This window comes from Oncorhynchus mykiss, chromosome 19, assembly GCF_057628025.1.
Source record: "Oncorhynchus mykiss isolate SJ-2025 chromosome 19, ASM5762802v1, whole genome shotgun sequence".
NCBI classification, from domain to species: domain Eukaryota; kingdom Metazoa; phylum Chordata; class Actinopteri; order Salmoniformes; family Salmonidae; genus Oncorhynchus; species Oncorhynchus mykiss.
In genome coordinates this window covers 15,163,846-15,185,602 of record NC_143040.1, presented here as the reverse complement: position 1 = coordinate 15,185,602, position 21,757 = coordinate 15,163,846, and the positions used below count along the sequence as shown (strand labels likewise).

At 46.3% G+C, this 21,757-nt stretch overlaps 1 protein-coding gene across 1 annotated transcript in view; it reads right to left on the bottom strand.

Moving 5' to 3' along the window:
- Positions 1 to 21,757, bottom strand: part of LOC110534570 (zeta-sarcoglycan) — a 319,301-nt gene that overhangs the window by 101,721 nt on the left and 195,823 nt on the right. The window contains exon 2 of the mRNA XM_090210223.1: positions 3,309 to 3,509. Within this exon, the coding sequence (XP_090066349.1) occupies positions 3,309 to 3,509 (201 nt within the window). The remainder of the gene's footprint in view (positions 1 to 3,308; positions 3,510 to 21,757) is intronic.

Sequence of the window (21,757 nt, the reverse complement as noted above, 5' to 3'; positions counted from 1 at the left end):
AGTGTGCAGCGCGGCCAAATCCACCCGCTGCATTTAGTGTGCAGCGCGGCCAAATCCACCCGCTGCATTTAGTGTGCAGCGCGGCCAAATCCACCCGCTGCATTTAGTGTGCAGCGCGGCCAAATCCACCCGCTGCATTTAGTGTGCAGCGTGGCCAAATCCACCCGCTGCATTTAGTGTGCAGCGTGGCCAAATCCACCCGCTGCATTTAGTGTGCAGCGCGGCCAAATCCACCCGCTGCATTTAGTGTGCAGCGCGGCCAAATCCACCCGCTGCATTTAGTGTGCAGCGCGGCCAAATCCACCCGCTGCATTTAGTGTGCAGCGCGGCCAAATCCACCCGCTGCATTTAGTGTGCAGCGCGGCCAAATCCACCCGCTGCATTTAGTGTGCAGCACGGCCAAATCCACCCGCTGCATTTAGTGTGCAGCGCGGCCAAATCCACCCGCTGCATTTAGTGTGCAGCGCGGCCAAATCCACCCGCTGCATTTAGTGTGCAGCGTGGCCAAATCCACCCGCTGCATTTAGTGTGCAGCGTGGCCAAATCCACCCGCTGCATTTAGTGTGCAGCGCGGCCAAATCCACAAGCGCCACTAAACAGTGTTCTGAAATCCACACAGAAACCGTGTCTGAACAGCTTTGATCTACGTGGATCGACGTCAAACTATGGCTCACTGGGGATTCACATAGAGCAAGACTGCGTGTTGATGCCACCCTATAGCATGTAAGGATAGCTAGAGGAATAACGCTTTCGTAATAGCAGCAGCAATAGTACCGTTCAAAAGAGATGCTTGGTTATTCTGTCATCCAGGACGGTTACTGCTTCAAACACTCAGACTACTGATATCAAAAACACTGTGGCAAGCTGCAGCTTCAGAGCACCATTGTCAGTTCCTGCACCATTGTCAGTCACCCCCCCCACCTCCCCTCCCCCAGGTAATGAAGAGGTGAGCCTATATCTGTCCGAGGGGGATCCGTCTTTTATGTGTTTTCTGCTGCTCGCCTATTGATCTGTTTGTTCGAAGACAGAAGAGGAAAAGTTAAGGAGAGGAGGAGGAGATGTGCAGACAAGGGAAAAGGTGACTTGTACAGGAAAATAGACCTGGAAGAGAGAGAGAGAGCGAGCGACGAGAGAGAGTAAGAGCGAGGGAGGGAACGACAGAGGGAATTCATTAAGTTAATATTGTAAATTAATCACTTCATTCCCAAAGTATGCTTTGGCAATATCTACATTGTTTTGTCATGCCTAAAAAGCTATTTTAATTTAATTGAGAAAGAGAGAGTGAGGCAGAATAAATGAAAAACAGTACTATAGTGTTAGGTATGTGGTTATCGAGCTCTCTCTCTGTCTCTCTGTCGCTCTCTCTCTCTGTTGCTCTCTCTCTGTGTCTCTGTCTGTCACTCTCTCTCTGTCGCTCTCTCTCTCTGTCGCGCTCTCTCTCTGTCGCTCTCTCTCTCTGTCGCTCTCTCTCTCTCTCTGTGTGTCTCTCTCTCTCTGTGTGCCTCTCTCTGTCGCTCTCTCTCTCTCTGTCGCTCTCTCTGTCGCTCTCTCTCTCTCTCTCTCTCTGTCGCTCTCTCTCTGTGTCTCTCTCTCTCTGTCGCTCTCTCTCTGTGTCTCTCTCTCTGTGTCTCTCTCTGTCTCTATGTACAGGGGGGAACGCAGCCCATTAGTCAGCACACGTTGACATTTATCACTTTGAGGGATTTCACTGATATCTGGAGGATATTGGGAGCCATAGTGGGAATAACACCTCGGAAAATGCATCTGCAGAATTTGATTTGGGACCAGGAATGCCGGCGGCCTATGGGAATGGCTGGGGGCCTCGCGAAAAACCTGCATCTCTCTCTCTCTCTCTCTCTCTCTCTCTCTCTCTCTCTCTCTCTCTCACACAAACACACTCGCTCTCGCCTTATTATTTGGTAGAAACTAAACCCCTTCCGGCGTATTATAGCTTATTTTGAAGTCGCGGGCAGATTTGATTGTAGGAAGCCATTATGAAAACAGACGGGGTAGAAAATCAGCAATTGGCAGGCGGGGTCACCTCATCCAAACTGATTTGCATATATATTATTATGGGCGGTCCCAGGGGCCCCGGGGCATGCTGGGTATATTACAGACTAGGCCGCCCCCCTGACCACCTAGCGCCAAATTGAGTTGAAAAGACAAATAGATGAAAAACAAGTAAACAGATCCACAACTTTTGACAGGTTTGTTTATCTGTCAGAGCATTGGATGGAAATATTCATGGTGATGTTGTATCTCAAATAGCATCCTTGTCCTATTTAGAGCACTACGTTTACCATAGAGCTCTGGGCAAAAATAATACACAAATAGCATCCTTGTCCTATATAGAGCACTACGTTTACCATAGAGCTCTGGGCAAAAATAATACACAAATAGCATCCTTTTCCTATATAGTGCACTACGTTTACCATAGAGCTCTGAGCAAAAATAATACACAAATAGGGTGCCATTTTGGGCGCCGCCCTCAATTTCGGTACGCCCCCGCTCTCTCCCCATCCAGGATTTCCATAGGCTCCATTTCACACGCCGGCCACTTTCACAGCTGGGTTTCTGTCAGAGTAAGAGAAGGCTGTTTACCTGTGCCTTGAGCCACGACGAATGGTCTATCTAAAGCCATTAACATATTCACATTAACATGTGATTTGATCTGGCTTTTTGTCCCGCTAAGAGTCATCTACAGTCATGTTTAGCCACTAATGAACCATTGGATTCCCCTTCCGCCTGATCACTGAATGTTTTTCAATTGACCCATCTATCAAGTGAGAAAACCCTTCCTCCCCAAGCCTCGTCACGTCTCCATGAGGACATGATATAGTTCCCTAGCAACATCCTTACTCAGTGAAGATACTCTATCTGCTCAGCATGATTTAGGTTGGAGCAGAAACCTGCATAATCACTTAGGCTACAATCAAGGCCTAATGTTGAGCAAACTGAGCATTTCCCGATGCTCTTATGAAACCACTCTTAGATAACGTGTATGGTAACACATTGAGGTTTACATGACATAAACGTGACATAAACCTGACATAAACATGACATAGCCTTGACAAGATCCCAAACAACCAGCGTGGGTAACATTCACATGCATTTCCCCTCTAGCCCTCTAGGGGCACTATGGTCACCTCACCTCGGTGAAGTTCATGACCTTCAAGAACCAGATGGTGAACTTTTCAACACTCGTGTAGCATTGCGCGGGTCAAACCACCAGCCTTACAATAAGCTACCTCTCAGCACACAGTCACACTTCCCTTCCAGACCTCCAGGGGGCACTATGGGTAACTCACCACGGTGAAGTTCATGACCTTGAGGATCCAGATGGTGAGCGCCAGGTTGACGATCATGGTGACCAGGAGCAGGAGGATGAAGAAGTAGAGGCAGCGCTTCCTCCAGCCGTAGATACCCACCGGGTAGGCCTGGGCACCTTGGTGTACCCGCTGGCTCAGGGTGTTGGGCTGGGCCGCGAGGATGTACTGCTCCTGGGTCATCTGGAGGAGGAGGAGAGAACAGAAATAGGATTCAAACCCACAGTCTTCCAACTGATGAAGCACTCCTCTAACCTCTAGGCTGTCTGCTGCCTTCTGGAACTTCCAAGATGGAGATCAGCTGCAGTGAGAGGAGAGAGGGCAGAAATGGATGGGGGAGGGTAAAGACAGACAGAGGTGACAAAGAGATTAGGGATGTGAGGTTGGAGGTTAGCGGAGATGGGGGGAAGCAATGGAGTAGAAGGCGTGAGCAGGAAGAGGGAGACTGAGAGGTTAATGAGGGGAGAGGGGATGAGAGAAAGGGTTAGGACCAATGGGACATAGAAAGAGAGAAAGGTTTAGGACCAATGGGACAGGGAAAGAGAGAAAGGGTTAGGACCAATGGGACAGGGAAAGAGAGAAAGGGTTAGGACCAATGGGACATGCAGAGAGAGAAAGGGTTAGGACCAATGGGACAGGGAAAGAGAGAAAGGGTTAGGACCAATGGGAAAGGGAAAGGGTTAGGACCAATGGGACAGGGAAAGAGAGAAAGGGTTAGGACCAATGGGAAAGGGAAAGGGTTAGGACCAATGGGACAGGGAAAGAGAGAAAGGGTTAGGACCAATGGGACATAGAAAGAGAGAAAGGGTTAGGACCAATGGGACAGGGAAAGAGAGAAAGGGTTAGGACCAATGGGAAAGGGAAAGGGTTAGGACCAATGGGACATGCAGAGAGAGAAAGGGTTAGGACCAATGGGACAGGGAAAGAGAGAAAGGGTTAGGACCAATGGGACATAGAAAGAGAGAAAGGGTTAGGACCAATGGGAAAGGGAAAGAGAGAAAGGGTTAAGACCAATGGGAAAGGGAAAGGGTTAGGACCAATGGGACAGGGAAAAAGAGAAAGGTTTAGGACCAATGGGAAAGGGAAAGGGTTAGGACCAATGGGACATGCAGAGAGAGAAAGGGTTAGGACCAATGGGACAGGGAAAGAGAGAAAGGTTTAGGACCAATAGGACATAGAAAGAGAGAAAGGGTTAGGACCAATGGGACAGGGAAAGAGAGAAAGGGTTAGGACCAATGGGAAAGGGAAAGGGTTAGGACCAATGGGAAAGGGAAAGGGTTAGGACCAATGGGACATGCAGAGAGAGAAAGGGTTAGGACCAATGGGACAGGGAAAGAGAGAAAGGTTTAGGACCAATGGGACATAGAAAGAGAGAAAGGGTTAGGACCAATGGGACAGGGAAAGAGAGAAAGGGTTAGGACCAATGGGACAGGGAAAGAGAGAAAGGTTTAGGACCAATGGGACATAGAAAGAGAGAAAGGGTTAGGACCAATGGGACAGGGAAAGAGAGAAAGGGTTAGGACCAATGGGAAAGGGAAAGGGTTAGGACCAATGGGACATAGAAAGAGAGAAAGGTTTAGGACCAATGGGACATAGAAAGAGAGAAAGGGTTAGGACCAATGGGACAGGGAAAGAGAGAAAGGGTTAGGACCAATGGGACAGGGAAAGAGAGAAAGGTTTAGGACCAATGGGACATAGAAAGAGAGAAAGGGTTAGGACCAATGGGACAGGGAAAGAGAGAAAGGGTTAGGACCAATGGGACAGGGAAAGAGAGAAAGGTTTAGGACCAATGGGACATAGAAAGAGAGAAAGGGTTAGGACCAATGGGACAGGGAAAGAGAGAAAGGGTTAGGACCAATGGAACAGGGCAAGAGAGAAAGGGTTAGGACCAATGGGAAAGGGAAAGGGTTAGGACCAATGGGACATAGAAAGAGAGAAAGGTGTAGGACCAATGGGACATAGAAAGAGAGAAAGGGTTAGGACCAATGGGACAGGGAAAGGGTTAGGACCAATGGGACATAGAAAGAGAGAAAGGTTTAGGACCAATGGGACATAGAAAGAGAGAAAGGTTTAGGACCAATGGGACATAGAAAGAGAGAAAGGGTTAGGACCAATGGGACAGGGAAAGAGAGAAAGGTTTAGGACCAATGGGACATAGAAAGAGAGAAAGGTTTAGGACCAATGGGACAGGGAAAGAGAGAAAGGGTTAGGACCAATGGGACAGGGAAAGAGAGAACGGTTTAGGACCAATGGGACAGGGAAAGAGAGAAAGGGTTAGGACCAATGGGACAGGGAAAGAGAGAAAGGTTTAGGACCAATGGGACAGGGAAAGAGAGAAAGGGTTAGGACCAATGGGACAGGGAAAGAGAGGATGGGAGGCAAGAAAGAGTGGTCAAGGTTAGAGAGAGAGGGAAGGAAAGGAGAGGAGATGGATGAAGTGAGACGGAAAGAGGAAGAAGGCGACAGAGGAAAGGAGGAAGAGAAGGTCAAAGAGAGGAGAGGAGGGATGGGGGAGAAGCAGAGGGAGATAGAAAGAATGGACAGATGACGGAGAGAGAGAGAAAGACAGAGAGAGATGCTATTTGGCCCTAAACAGAGAGTACACAGTGGCACTGTGACTGACCCAAACTTAAGGAAAGCTTTGACTATGTACAGACTCGTGAGACTAGTGAGACTAGCCTTGCTATTGAGAAAGGCCACCGTAGGCAGACCTGGCTCTCAAGAGAAGACAGGCTTTGTGCACACTGCCCAAAAAATGAGGTGGAAACTGAGCTGCACCTCCTAACCTCCTGCCCAATGTATGACCATATTAGAGAGACATATTTCCCTCAGATTACACAGATACACAAAGAATTCAAAAACAAACGCGATTTTGATAAACTCTCATATCTACTGGGTGAAATACCACAGTGTGCCATCACAGCAGCAAGATTTGTGACCTGTTGCCACAAGAAAAGGGAAACCAGTGAAGAACAAACACCATTGTAAATACAACCCATATTTATGTTTATTTATTTTCCCTTTTGTACATTAACCATTTGTACATCGTTACCACACTGTATATATACATAATATGACATTTGTAATGTCTTCATTGTTTTGAAACTTCTGAATGTGTAATGCTTACTGTTCATTTTTATTGTTTATTTCACTTTTGTATATTATCTACCTCACTTGCTTTGGCAATGTTAACACGTTTCCCATGCCAAAACAGCCCCTTGAATTGAATTGAATTGAGCGAGAGACAGAGAGAGAGAGAGACAGAGAGAAGGAGAGAGAGAGACAGAGCGAGAGACAGAGCGAGAGACAGAGCGAGAGACAGAGCGAGAGAGAGAGAGAGAGAGAGAGAGAGAGATGGCGAGAGCGAGAGAGAGAGACTGAGACAGAGCGAGAAACAGAGCGAGAGACCGAGAGAGAGAGAGAGAGAGAGAGAGAGAGAGAGAGAGAGAGAGAGAGAGAGAGAGAGAGAGAGAGAGAAAGAGAGACAGAGAGCAGTGGATAGAGCAGAGATAGAGAAGACCGGTGGTGTCGAAGGAAGGAAGAAAGCGAGGGAGGGAGGGAGGGAGGGAGAGAGGGAGGGAGGGAGGGAAGATGAGAACGGAGAAAGAGAGTACGAAGGAGAGCGGGAGAGTGAAGATAAGAAAGACAGGAGAGAAAAGCCATTCGTTCTACTGCTTGAAGAGCTGAGGATAGGAAAGATACCACTCTGCCAGGCCTCTGGTATCTCCCTGTAGATCTCTAGTCTATATTGCTGGGCCCTGCCTGGATTCTCACTAAAGTCTAACCGGGAACTATAGAATCCATTCGACACATCAGCGAATGCCCATTACCCACAAGCCCATAGAAAATGACACGGTGACGTATTGAATTAGCAATAGTGTTCGGCAGCGGTGTTCTGCTATTGGAGATTGCAGACATTCTCCCTGGCATTTTCACTGCTTGCCCAACTTGATTGTTTGTGTAAACAGCATGACTGTATTCTACCATTCAGAATGCTGTGTTAGAAGTCCAAAATGTCACCGCTATTTCCTTTTAGTGCCTATGGGCCTTGGACTAAAGTAGTGCACTAAAGAGGGAATAGGGTTCTATTTGGGACGGAGACATTGCCTGGGCTCAACAGGTCAGAGCTGCTTCATAGCCCCGGGACTTCATGTGGCTATAAATATCTAATGAGCAACGCATTAGAAGTGAAGAAACATTACTTCTCATTCCCACCACCTCCTCCCTCAATCTGTCTCTCTCTCTATTTCCTCTCACTGTTTGTTGCCACATATGTTCCTTTTCTCATTTCTCGTCCTTTTTCTGAACGTCCCTAAATGTGACCGCATCTCTCCTCTCCTTCTCTTTCCTGCTCTCCCTCTTTACCTCACTCCTCTCTCTATCCATCTCTCCTCTCCCTCTCTTTCCTGCTCTCCCTCTTTACCTCACTCCTCTCTCTATCCATCTCTCCTCTCCCTCTCTTTCCTGCTCTCCCTCTTTACCTCACTCCTCTCTCTATCCGTCTTTCCCTCTCCTTCTCTCTTCCTTTCTATTCATTTCTCTCTCCTTTCCCTCTTAGTCTCTCATTCCTTTCCCATCCATCTCTCTAGCTCTCTCTCCATTTCTTCATCTCCCTGTTACGCTCTCTATCACACTATCCATCTTTTACACCTCTCTCTCTCCATCCATTTCTCCATCCCCCTGTTACGCTCTCTATCACACTATCCATCTTTTACACCTCTCTCTCTCCATCCATTTCTCCATCCCCCTCTCCCTCTCCCTCTACGCTACCTGTATGCCTCTCAACCCCTCCACCACCAATCCCATGTAGTCTCAATACATTTCTCAAATTGAACTGACAAGGAGCGATCCATCACGCCTGGGTCTCCCCGCCTGAGGCTTTCCAACGGAGCCGCAACGTGACTTTATTAACGCCTTAACAGCCAAACGCCTCTGCTGTCGCGGCAACCCAGGCGCCGCCGCAATCCAATCAGCCCGATAGCGTCCTGTGCTGCATCACCACATCTTAGCAACCATTCAAGGCAGGAAGGCTTTAGAGAGGAAAGTAGGGGGGAAAGAAATGGGAAAACTGACAGAGAGTGAGGTTGGTTGTTTGTTTTGAGGCGGTGGTGGAGGGGGAATTTCCCAGAATTCCCTGGGTAGAGATATATGGAGGGAACGGGATGGAAAGGAAAAGGGAAGAGATGGAGGAATGGCTCAGCTGTAAACCATTGATGTGGGAAGGAGAGGTGAGTTATATTGGTGAGGTATAGTTGAAGAGGTGTGGAGAGGTCTGGGTTAAAGGCACACAGATGACTCACAGAGAGACTAATGTTAAGGGTAATGATACTACATCGTCAGTCAGATACCTGCAGGAGGCGTGTGTGTGTACCTGCCTGCCTGCGTTCATGTGTGTGTGTGTGTGTGTGTGTGTGTGTGTGTGTGTGTGTGGGTGTGTGTGTGTGTGTGTACCTGCCTGCCTGCATTCATGTGTGTGTGTGTGTGTGTGTGTGTACCTGCCTGCCTGCATTCATGTGTGTGTGTGTGTGTACCTGCCTGCGTTCATGTGTGTGTGCGCGTGCACGTGCGCGACGCGTGTGCGTGTGTGTGTGTAATGACTCATGCCTCAGTCAGAGAGGAGTAGTGAAGGCATCAAGGGACAGGAAGTGATCCAGCCAGCCAAGATGTAATGCTATTTTCTCTTCCTGCAGATTGCCCTATTGAATCCCATTCCCCAAATGGAAACACATCTCCTCTGATACAATGACTCAGAGTACAGGTGATTGAAGGTGTGTAAGAAAACACTTGATGCATCCTAAATAGCACCCTATTCCCTACATGGTGCACTTTAAAGGGAATACAGTGCCATTTGGGACACCGACACAGCTCATCAGAGAACTGGGAGGGAGATAATGGTGTTGGGAGGGGCAAGTGACTTTTCCTTGTTAAAGACAGGAAAAGAGGACGGAGAAGAGAAAGTTTTGACTAGCTTGTATATGTGGTTGTTTTATCTACCTTAGTTGAATGCACTGACTAAGTCTCTCTGGATAAGAGCGTCTGCTAAATTACCAAAATGTCAATGTACCTGTTAAAGACGCAGTCCGGGATCTTAAGCTCAACAAATTCGTAAAAAAATATAATTTGATTCGTAACATATCATACGAATTGCAAAACATTATTATTTGACAGTTCTTAGGAGGACGTAACATATCAAATTAAATGGATGACGTAGTACACATTTGGATGACGTAGTACACAATTGCATGACGTAGTACACAATTGCATGATGTAGTACACAATTGGATGACGTAGTACACATTTGCATGACGTAGTACACATTTGCATGACGTAGTACACAATTGCATGATGTAGTACACAATTGGATGACGTAGTACACATTTGGATGACGTAGTACACATTTGGATGACGTAGTACACATTTGGATGACGTAGTACACATTTGGATGACGTAGTACACATTTGGATGACGTAGTACACATTTGGATGACGTAGTACACATTTGGATGACGTAGTACACATTTGCATGACGTAGTACACAGAAAGCGGGGACCCGTTTTGGACTGAGGCTTTCAAAACTACTGGCTGGAATAATACAAATGTTCTGGAGCGTTACTTTAAAAACTGACAAAGGGATGACCAATTTTGTTCTTTGAAAGATTGTCGTCTTTTGCGGTCTTTCGTATCGTGTACGACCTGCCTAACAGACATCGGGTTGTATGGTCGAGAGGAAAAGTCATATGTTAACTTCCCTGACTAGCGCACTCGTCCTGTCACACCAGACATGTCAATTATGTAACATGTTTCCTCAATCGATACGGCTTTCAACTTGCTTCCATTTCACGCAATGACATTCGGCAGAGTTTGAGCACACACTGTAAGTCACATTAAACAAATCAATACATCTTTTAAAAGGTCACAGCAGTTGCTGCTGTAACTCAACTTACGGTAGAGCGGCAGACAGTGCAGATCTGTGGCTAATTCAACTTTGCCGTCACAAGAGTGGGTGTGTGTGCGTGTTTGTGTGCGTGCTTGTGTGTGTGTGTGCAAAAGGTACACATGTAGGATCTTAATTTGATCAAACTGTTGTCGAAGGAAATACAAACTTGTAGTGTATTTGAGTTTAAAAAGACGTCTAAAGTTTGTAATTTCCACTTTAAAATGTCCGACTTGGGCCCTCCCGAGTGACACAGTGGTCTAAGGCACTGCATCCCTAACGGGCGGGTGCAGAAAAGGGGTGTTTGGCGGAACATGTTTCGGAGGACACGTCTCGACCTTCACCTCTCCCGAGCCCGTTGGGGAGTTGCAGCAATGACACAAGATCAAAATTGGATCGCAATTGGATATCACGAAAAAGGGGGTAAAGTATATAGGAAAAATAAATAAATCCTCAAACAAACTCACTTCAGCATCTGTTATCTGACTGAAAAGAAGCAGTGTCTCCTTCCCAAGATTCCCTGATGAACCTCCCCTGTGGTATGTTTCTAGGTGTGTACTGTACTGTCCTATGTAATCACCGTCATTTTCATATCCAATTAACACCTCAAACAAGGTCTAAGGCAGGAGGAAGTTGGCCAGGGAAACTTGGGAAGGAGGACACCGATTCCTTTCAGTCAGATAACGGATGCTGAAGAGAATTGGTTTGATGATTTCAAAAGGAGGGAGACGAAACTGGTTGTCGAGGAAAGTAGGCTACGTCTCACTGTGTGTAAGTGTGTGTTTGTGAGAAGCTTCTAAATAATAATGCAGCTGCTATGTGTGTGTGTGTGCACGCACGCTTGGGGGGGGGGGGGGGGGTTGTTAAGGTTAGGTTTTCGTGTTAAGACTAGGGTCAAGGTTAGGATTAGGGTAAGGGTTAGGTTTAGGGGTTAGGGAAAATAGGATTTTGAATGGAACTGAATTGTCTGTTCCCACAAGGTTAGTTATACAAGGTTGTGTGTGTGTGTGTGTGTGTGTGTGTGTGCGTGCGTGCGTGTGTGTAATTAATGTCCATTAATTATAAGTCAAACAATAATTCACAGTTCCTGTTGCTGCAGGATTATTTTCCTGCTGTGAGAAACGGTTCAATTTAAGATCAGATACTATCGACAACTTCTCACTTTTTCTCTCCCTGCCTCCCCGTCCATCCCCTCCCCACCCCCTCGCTCCACATCAGATGTTTGAGAAAATCAAACCTCCTAGGCTGAAGTAGCCCTGCAAATGTCCGACTTGGGCCCTCCCGAGTGACACAGTGGTCTAAGGCACTGCATCCCCAACGGGCGGGTGCAGAAAAGGGGTGTTTGGCGGAACATGTTTCGGAGGACACGTCTCGAACTTCACCTCTCCCGAGCCCGTTGGGGAGTTGCAGCAATGACACAAGATCAAAATTGGATCGCAATTGGATATCACGAAAAAGGGGGTAAAGTATATAGGAAAAATAAATAAATCCTCAAACAAACTCACTTCAGCATCCGTTATCTGACTGAAAAGAAGCAGTGTCTCCTTCCCAAGTTTCCCTGATGAACCTTCGCTGTGGTAGGTTTCTAAGTGTGTACTGTACTATGTACTATGTAATCACTCTCATTTCCATATCCAATTAACGCCTTAAACAAGGTTTAAGGCAGTTGGTAGTTGGCCAGGGAAACTGTTACCTCTGCGCCTGCCACGCCCTCTACTGCTCATCTTGTGTCTCCCTAACCTGCCGCCACTCCCACAGTGCTCTCTCCCTTTTCCTCTTTGTGTGTGTGTGTGTGTGTGTGTGTGATTGTGTGGGCGGACACAGGTGTGCTGGAGGCGGAGCAGATCCCCACCAGCTGCAATCTGCTCCATAATCAAGACCTCTACAAATACTCAGCCTTGCCACTTCCACGCTGCCAGATTGTAATCTTTGCTCAGTCAGTCTCCATTTTTGTAGCTGTTACTTCCTGCTTAGATCCTGTTTTCGTGTTGTCTGTTTTCCTGTGCTTGACGCTGTTTTCCTCTTCTGCTCTGACTCTGGTCCGTTTCTCCAGTCCCACGTCTCGTCAGTCATGCTACACTGTCCTGGACCCCCCCACTCCACTGCATCCTTGGATTCCTCTCAGGACCTGCTTACCCAGTCCCAACTCCCCTCGCCCCAGCCTCAGGACCTGCTTACCCAGTCCCAACCCCAGCCTCCGCACCTGGTTTCCTGCAACCCGCCCGAGCTTCCCCTGACCTGCACTCCATCTTCCCTCTGTGTTTCAATAAATACCTTGGTTACCTCATCCCAGTCTCCTCATCTGAGTCTGCTCTTGGGTTCACCTGCTCCGCTCCGTGTGACAGAAACTTGGGAAGGAGGACACTGCTTCTTTACAGTCAGATAACGGATGCTGAAGAGAATTGGTTTGATGATTTCAAAAGGAGGGAGACGGAACTGGTTGTCGAGGAAAGTAGGCTACGTCTCACTGTGTGTAAGTGTGTGTTTGTGAGGCGCTTATAAATTATAATGTAGCTGGTGTGTGTGTGTGTGTGTGTGTGTGTGTGTGTGTGTGTGTGTGTGTGTGTGTGTGTGTGTGTGTGTGTGTGTGTGGGGATCACGGGGAGAAGATGTAATACAATGTGTTTGCCTGAATCCTCGTGGCCCCGTGAAACTGATAAACAGCCCTGATTCTAGACTCATTATCTGAGAATTTTTCACGACTGAGTACTGCACAGTTAAGGATTACATGACTCAATGCTCACCAGGCTCACATTCTCCATGTCTTTAACAGTGTGAGGAACAGCTGTGTGTGTGTGTTTGTTTTCTGTCACACATGATATCACACCAGATTGTAATCATGGAACTATTACACACCATACAAGCTATAAAAACAGGCATTACTGCAGGGCAGGAGAGGGAAATATTTTGGTGTCTAAGATCACTAAACATTGAGAAATTGGCAATTTTAGGCCCTTTTAAGACCTACACATCTCCTGCAATTAGTATTATTATTTAAACCTTTATTTAACTAGGCATGTCAGTTAACCTCTACGGGATCGGTAGTCTTGATACAACATTTTGAACAGATATGCAATGGTTCATTGGATCATCCTAAAACGTTGCATATAAACTGCTGCCATCTGGTGGCCAAAATCTAAATAGCGTCTGTGCTGGAATAATACTCTATGACCTTTCTCTTGCATTTCAAAGATGATGGTACAAAAAAAACTATTTTTTGTTTCTTTGTATTATCTTTTACCAGATCTAATGTGTTATTTCTCTCACATTAATTTCACATTTCAACAAACTTCAAATAGTTTCCTTTCAAATGGTATTAAGAATATGCATATCCTTGCTTCAGGTCCGGAACTACAAGCAGTTAGATTTGGGTATGTCATTTTAGGCGAAAATTGTAAAAAAAATAAATAAAAAGGGTCCAATCCTTTAAGAAAAAAATTATTATTTACAATGACGGTCTACACCAGCCAAACCCAGACGATGCTGGGCCAATTGTGCACCACCCTATGGGACTCACAATCACAGCCACTTGTGATACAGCCTGGATTCGAACCAGGCTTGTATCACTGTAGTCTGTAGTGACACCTCAAGCACTGAGATGCAGTGCCTAAGACCTCTGCGCCACTCGGGAACCCACTGCAAGACCTTATGATCCGTATATTGTACATGATAGACAACATCTTGGTGTTATTAAACTCCATAGTGTGCTCTAACGTCTAGAATATGTCTAGACTCTGAAATACAAATGTTCACAATCATTTATTCAACATCTAAATATTCATATGAATATCTCAAAACGACCCTTTTTCATTGTGTTCATTTTAAGACATATTGTTTGGAACAATAAACTCTACAAGTACATCCCATTTCCAGAGTTCTGATCAATGTTATGAGCACCACCAACGCAGTGAATGGATTCAAACTCCTGCTGCTAGTCATTTGCTGAATATCAATGTCTATGTACACAGTAAAATGGGTCATGTCATTAAAAGTACCAGAGAACCACCCTGGAAGTTTGATGTGTTTCAAGAGTATTTTTGTTCCAAACCACGTCTTAAAATAAGATAAATCAAAATGGGTAAATATTCATATTCATATTTATATTATTGAATAAATGAACGTGAATGTGTAAGTCAGAGTCTGGACATATTCCATCAGTTAGATCACATTATAAAGAGTATGATGACACCATGATGTTGTCTGTATCTGTCTAGGTGAGATGTCTAGGTCTAACAAGGGCCTAAAGTGGCTACTTTCATCATGATTTTCAAAAAATAAATGTATTGTGATACGAATGTAAAAAGCATGTTAAACATTCTTTCACCCAATGAAGTGTCTATGTGAGAATTCCCAGAACAATCTGAGATGCCAGAAATATTTCCCGCTGGGCTGGCGTGGAATGACCCTGCAGTGGACAGTTCTTTACTTCTGATAAAGACTTAGAACACTACACACAACACATATTTGTATTCATTTCTACTGCATTTAACACTTTTGTCTAAAGCGACTTACAGTAATGTGTGCACACATTAGATACAGTGGTGGCCACAGCCAGGAATCAAAACCATAATTCTGGCATTGCATGTCACACTCTTCCAACTGAGCCAACCAGGACTTCACTGAGCCACTCCTAGATAAACATTCCTATGTTGTGTGTGTGTGTGTGTGTGTGTGTGTGTGTGTGTGTGTGTGTGTGTGTGTGTGTGTGTGTGTGTGTGTGTGTGTGTGTGTGTGTGTGTGTGTGTGTGTGTGTGTGCACTTTTGTGTGTGTGCGCTTTTGTGTGTGTGGTTGTGTGTGTGTCCGGTCCGGTGATTTTGACCTGCCAGCCTATCTCCCTGTGCGGTCAACCGCCCAGTAATCCTTCAGATTTAGTGCGGCCAGCCGAGCTCCAGTGTTTGTCGTGAACACACAGAAACACACAGCGAGAGATGATGTTAAACTACAGCACCTAAACCCATACAGTATCTAGGGCCCCTGGGTACCTTGTTTTGCAGAACTACACATTGGAATCTGACAGAGGGTCAAACTAATAACCCAAGCTTGCAAACTTGGTCTGTGTTCCAAATGGCACCCTATTCCCTGTGTAGTCCACAAGTAGTGCACTATATAGGCCATAGGGTGGCATTTGGGACAAGAGGTTTCCCCCCTCTAGTTTGTCAGAAAAGTAGTGGACCCTTAACCCAGTGGGCCCTATACCCTATTACTTATACCCTGCTACCTGCCTGTGTACGGCCAAGACCACTTTAATGTTTACAGTATTTTGAAAATGTTTCTTGATAGGATCTCATGTACGGCAAAGACCACATTTAACTTCACAAATTCCTTGTATAATTATTTGATGTTTTATGAATCTTAGAAATGATGTATAGTGCTTCTCTGGGTATTTTTTTGCGTAATTTCTTTCCTTATTGCCTGTCTGTGTTCGTTGGGGAGGTATCCTGTTGTTTTAGGTTCTCTACCTGGGGATGGTAGGTAGTTAATTACAGATGTAGGATCTTCATTTGATCACCCTGTTGCAGGAGAACTTGCCCTCAATGCAGGAAATGTAAAACGTGTACAGTAGTTGAGGTTTAAAAAGGCTTCTGAAGTTTGTAATTTCCACTTTGAAATTTCAGACATGATTTTCCCTTACGAAAAAAGTAATCAACCCCTACAAAAAAGTATATTAATTATAATCCACAAAATAATTCATATTTACTGTTGATGCATGATTATTTTCCTGCTGTGGCATACTGGCTCAAATTGAGATCCTACATCTGTGGTATGTGGTTTCAGAGCTGACAGGCAGGTATCCTGTTGTTTTAAACTATCTACCTGGGGATGGTAGTTAATTAGTATAATGTTTAAGACCCTGATGGGAGTCAAGAAGGAGATAGGGTACAAGACAGATTAGTGACAGGCTCAATTAGAGAACACCCGATAGGATGTCAGGCCAGTCAGCCTAGCAGCATCCTGAAACCTGATTGACCAGGGGCGGACTGGGGCCAGAAATCAGCCCTGGCATTTTCTAGCACACCGGACCATTTCTATACTAGCCACGTAAGGATCTTTCTGGGCAAAAAAATATATTTTCGGATGACCCACTGGCCTAAAAATGATTGCCAACTGCACCAGTTAATAAAAGCGTGCCAGTCATCCAAGTCCACTACCTACACCATCTAAGACCACTACCTACACCCTCTAAGACCACTACCTACACCATCTAAGACCACTACCTACACCCTCTAAGACCACTACCTACATCATCTGTCCACTACCTACACCATGCAAGTCCACTACCTACACCATCTGTCCACTACCTACACCATCCAAGTCCACTACCTACACCACCCAAGTCCACTACCTACACCACCCAAGTCCACTACCTACACCATCCAAGTCCACTGGCATTTTCTAGCACACCGGACCATTTCTATACTAGCCACGTAAGGATCTTTCTGGGCAAAAAAATATATTTTCGGATGACCCACTGGCCTAAAAATGATTGCCAACTGCACCAGTTAATAAAAGCGTGCCAGTCATCCAAGTCCACTACCTACACCATCTAAGACCACTACCTACACCATCTAAGTCCACTACCTACATCATCTGTCCACTACCTACACCATGCAAGTCCACTACCTACACCATCCAAGTCCACTACCTACACCATCTGTCCACTACCTACACCATCCAAGTCCACTACCTACACCATCTGTCCACTACCTACACCATCCAAGTCCACTACCTACACCATCTGTCCACTACCTACACCATCCAAGTCCACTACCTACACCATCTGTCCACTACCTACACCATCCAAGTCCACTACCTACACCATCTAAGTCCACTACCTACATCATCTAAGTCCACTACCTACACCATCTGTCCACTACCTACACCATCCAAGTCCACTACCTACACCATCTGTCCACTACCTACACCATCCAAGTCCACTACCTACACCATCTGTCCACTACCTACACCATCCAAGTCCACTACCTACACCATCTGTCCACTACCTACACCATCCAAGTCCACTACCTACACCATCTAAGTCCACTACCTACATCATCTAAGACCACTACCTACACCATCCAAGTCCACTACCTACACCACCCAAGTCCACTACCTACATCATCCAAGTCCACTACATACACCATCTAAGACCACTAGCTACACCATCTGTCCACTGCATACATAATCTTAGTCCACTACCTACACCATCTAAGACCACTACCTACACCATCTAAGACCACTACCTACACCATCTAAGTCCACTACCTACACCATCTGTCCACTACCTACACCATCCAAGTCCACCACCTACACCATCTAAGACCAATACCTACATCATCCAAGTCCACTACCTACACCATCCAAGTCCACTACCTACACCATTTGTCCACTACCTACACCATCCAAGTCCACTACCTACACCATCTAAGTCCACTACCTACACCATCTAAGTCCACTACCTACACCATCTAAGACCACTACCTACACCCTCTAAGACCACTACCTACATCATCTGTCCACTACCTACACCATGCAAGTCCACTACCTACACCATCTAAGACCACTACCTACACCATCTAAGACCACTACCTACACCATCTGTCCACTACCTACACCATCTAAGTCCACTACCTACACCATCTGTCCACTACCTACACCATCTAAGTCCACTACCTACATCATCTAAGACCACTACCTACACCATCCAAGTCCACCACCTACACCATCTGTCCACTACCTACACCATCTAAGTCCACTACCTACACCATCTGTCCACTACCTACACCATCTAAGTCCACTACCTACATCATCTAAGTCCACTACCTACACCATCCAAGTCCACTACCTACACCACCCAAGTCCACTACCTACACCACCCAAGTCCACTACCTACACCATCTAAGACCACTACCTACACCCTCTAAGACCACTACCTACATCATCTGTCCACTACCTACATCATCCAAGTCCACTACCTACACCATCCAAGTCCACTACCTACACCACCCAAGTCCACTACCTACACCATCCAAGTCCACTACCTACACCATCTAAGACCACTACCTACACCCTCTAAGACCACTACCTACATCATCTGTCCACTACCTACATCATCCAAGTCCACTACCTACATCATCCAAGTCCACTACATACACCATCTGTCCACTACCTACACCATCCAAGTCCACTACCTACACCATCTGTCCACTACCTACACCATCCAAGTCCACTACCTACACCATCTGTCCACTACCTACACCATCTAAGTCCACTACCTACATCATCTAAGTCCACTACCTACACCACCCAAGTCCACTACCTACACCATCTAAGTCCACTACCTACACCATCTAAGTCCACTACCTACACCATCTAAGTCCACTACCTACACCATCTAAGTCCACTACCTACACCATCTAAGTCCACTACCTACACCATCTAAGTCCACTACCTACATCATCTAAGACCACTACCTACACCATCTAAGTCCACTACCTACACCATCCAAGTCCACTACCTACACCATCTAAGACCACTACCTACACCATCCAAGTCCACTACCTACACCACCCAAGTCCACTACCTACACCATCTGTCCACTACCTACACCATCTAAGACCACTACCTACACCATCTGTCCACTACCTACACCATCCAAGTCCACTACCTACACCATCTGTCCACTACCTACACCATCCAAGTCCACTACCTACACCATCTGTCCACTACCTACACCATCCAAGTCCACTAACTACACCATCCAAGTCCACTACCTACACCATCTAAGTCCACTACCTACACCATCTGTCCACTACCTACACCATCCAAGTCCACTACCTACACCATCTGTCCACTACCTACACCATCCAAGTCCACTACCTACACCACCCAAGTCCACTACCTACACCATCCAAGTCCACTACATACACCATCTAAGACCACTACCTACACCATCTGTCCACTACCTACACCATCCAAGTCCACTACCTACACCATCCAAGTCCACTACCTACACCATCTAAGTCCACTACCTACACCATCTAAGTCCACTACCTACACCATCCAAGTCCACTACCTACACCATCTGTCCACTACCTACACCATCCAAGTCCACTACCTATACCATCCAAGTCCACTACCTACACCATCTAAGTCCACTACCTACACCATCTGTCCACTACCTACACCATCCAAGTCCACTACCTACACCATCTGTCCACTACCTACACCATCCAAGTCCACTACCTACACCACCCAAGTCCACTACCTACACCACCCAAGTCCACTACCTACACCATCTGTCCACTACCTACACCATCCAAGTCCACTACCTACACCATCTAAGTCCACTACCTACACCATCTGTCCACTACCTACATCATCTAAGACCACTACCTACACCATCTAAGACCACTACCTACACCATCTAAGTCCACTACCTACACCATCTGTCCACTACCTACATCATCTAAGTCCACTACCTACACCATCTGTCCACTACCTACATCATCTAAGTCCACTGCCTACACCCTCTAAGACCACTACCTACATCATCTGTCCACTACCTACACCATCTAAGACCACTACCTACATCATCTAAGTCCACTACCTACACCATCTAAGACCACTACCTACACCCTCTAAGACCACTACCTACACCATCCGTCCACTACCTACACCATCTAAGACCACTACCTACATCATCTAAGTCCACTACCTACACCATCTAAGACCACTACCTACATCATCTGTCCACTACCTACACCATCTAAGTCCACTACCTACACCATCTAAGACCACTACCTACACCATCTAAGTCCACTACCTACACCATCTAAGACCACTACCTACACCATCTAAGTCCACTACCTACACCATCCGTCCACTACTTACATAATCTTAGTCCACTACCTACACCATCTAAGTCCACTACCTACACCATCTGTCCACTACCTACACCATCTAAGTCCACTACCTACACCATCCGTCCACTACCTACACCATCTAAGTCCACTACCTACACCATCCGTCCACTACTTACATAATCTTAGTCCACTACCTACACCATCTAAGTCCACTACCTACACCATCTGTCCACTACCTACACCATCTAAGACCACTACCTACACCATCTAAGACCACTACCTACACCATCTAAGTCCACTACCTACACCATCCGTCCACTACCTACATAATCTTAGTCCACTACCTACACCATCCAAGTCCACTACCTACACCATCTAAGACCACTACCTACACCATCTAAGACCACTACCTACAACAACACATCCTTCCGTCACGTCCCTCAAACCCAACGGACCAACTCTGCCGGACCAGCAGAGCAGGTGTGTGTGTGGACCTAGTCCAGCCTCTCTCCTAGTCCAGCCTGTCTTCTCCATTCTGGCCTCCTCCTAGGAGCTCATGTTGTGACTACAGATGCTCACAGCCCTCTTCACAACTCTCTCTCCCCTCTATTCGGTTTACTGGCAGATCACCTTCTGCTGACAAAGTCCTCCTCTCCTCTCCTCTCCTCTCTTCTCCTCTCTTCTCCTCTCCTCTCCTCTCCTCTCCTCTCTTCTCCTCTCCTCTCCGCCACCACGCTGTCTGACTGGCATCACCACTTCACTGTTGCTTGTTGTTCTGTGGGGGTCTCTGTCTCTGGACAGAAAGAGGAGGATGGAAACACATAAATTCAGTGTTTGCATCCAAAATGTCAGCCTATTCCCTGTATAGTGCACTACTTTTGACTGGCTGTGAAATGCAGTTCTGGAGGCAGACACTCTTTTCCTTTCAAACCCATGAAGGAGAGTGATAAAGTTTAGATTTTGGGATAAATACGAGAATATTGGGGTGCAATCCTCACCTTATTTATGCCAACGAGCGCTAGCATTGTTCCTCACAACATCCCTCCCTGGTGAGGCTTCCCCCTACAGGCCAGATAACAACATTACAGGCTGCCTGTAGGCGTTTTACTGTACTCTGTGTGGCTGTGTGCTAATGAAGCCAACATGGGAAGCGGTGACTAGGAACAGCTTTACTCCAGCGTGGCTCCATGCCTGTACATAGGTTTATTTATATACCAAAAGGTCAGGGATCAGTCTAAAGAAGTGCAGGAGGGAGTGAGAGGAGAGAAAGGTCCTCGACTATGGCATATTAACTCGAGAAGGTAAGACATTTGTGATTGAGGGAATGACGAGAAGATACAGTCATACTTTGTCATGAGATAACGTTGAATAGGCAGCACATGGGGCTTAGTGTGAGTGTGTATGTGCGTGTTTGTGTGTGTGTCAGAGAGGTGATGGAAGTGTGTGTGTACTGTACGCGTGTGTGTGTGTGTAAATCTCTCATGGTGACAGAATCAGAACACCAGCTTTATGATGTTGCTCAGTGAGCTCTGATCTCTCTCTCTCTCTCTTTCTCTCTCTACTTCTCTTTTCATCCCACCTACCACCATTTCTCCCTCTCTCTTCCCCTCCATGTCTTCCTCTCTCCCTCCCTG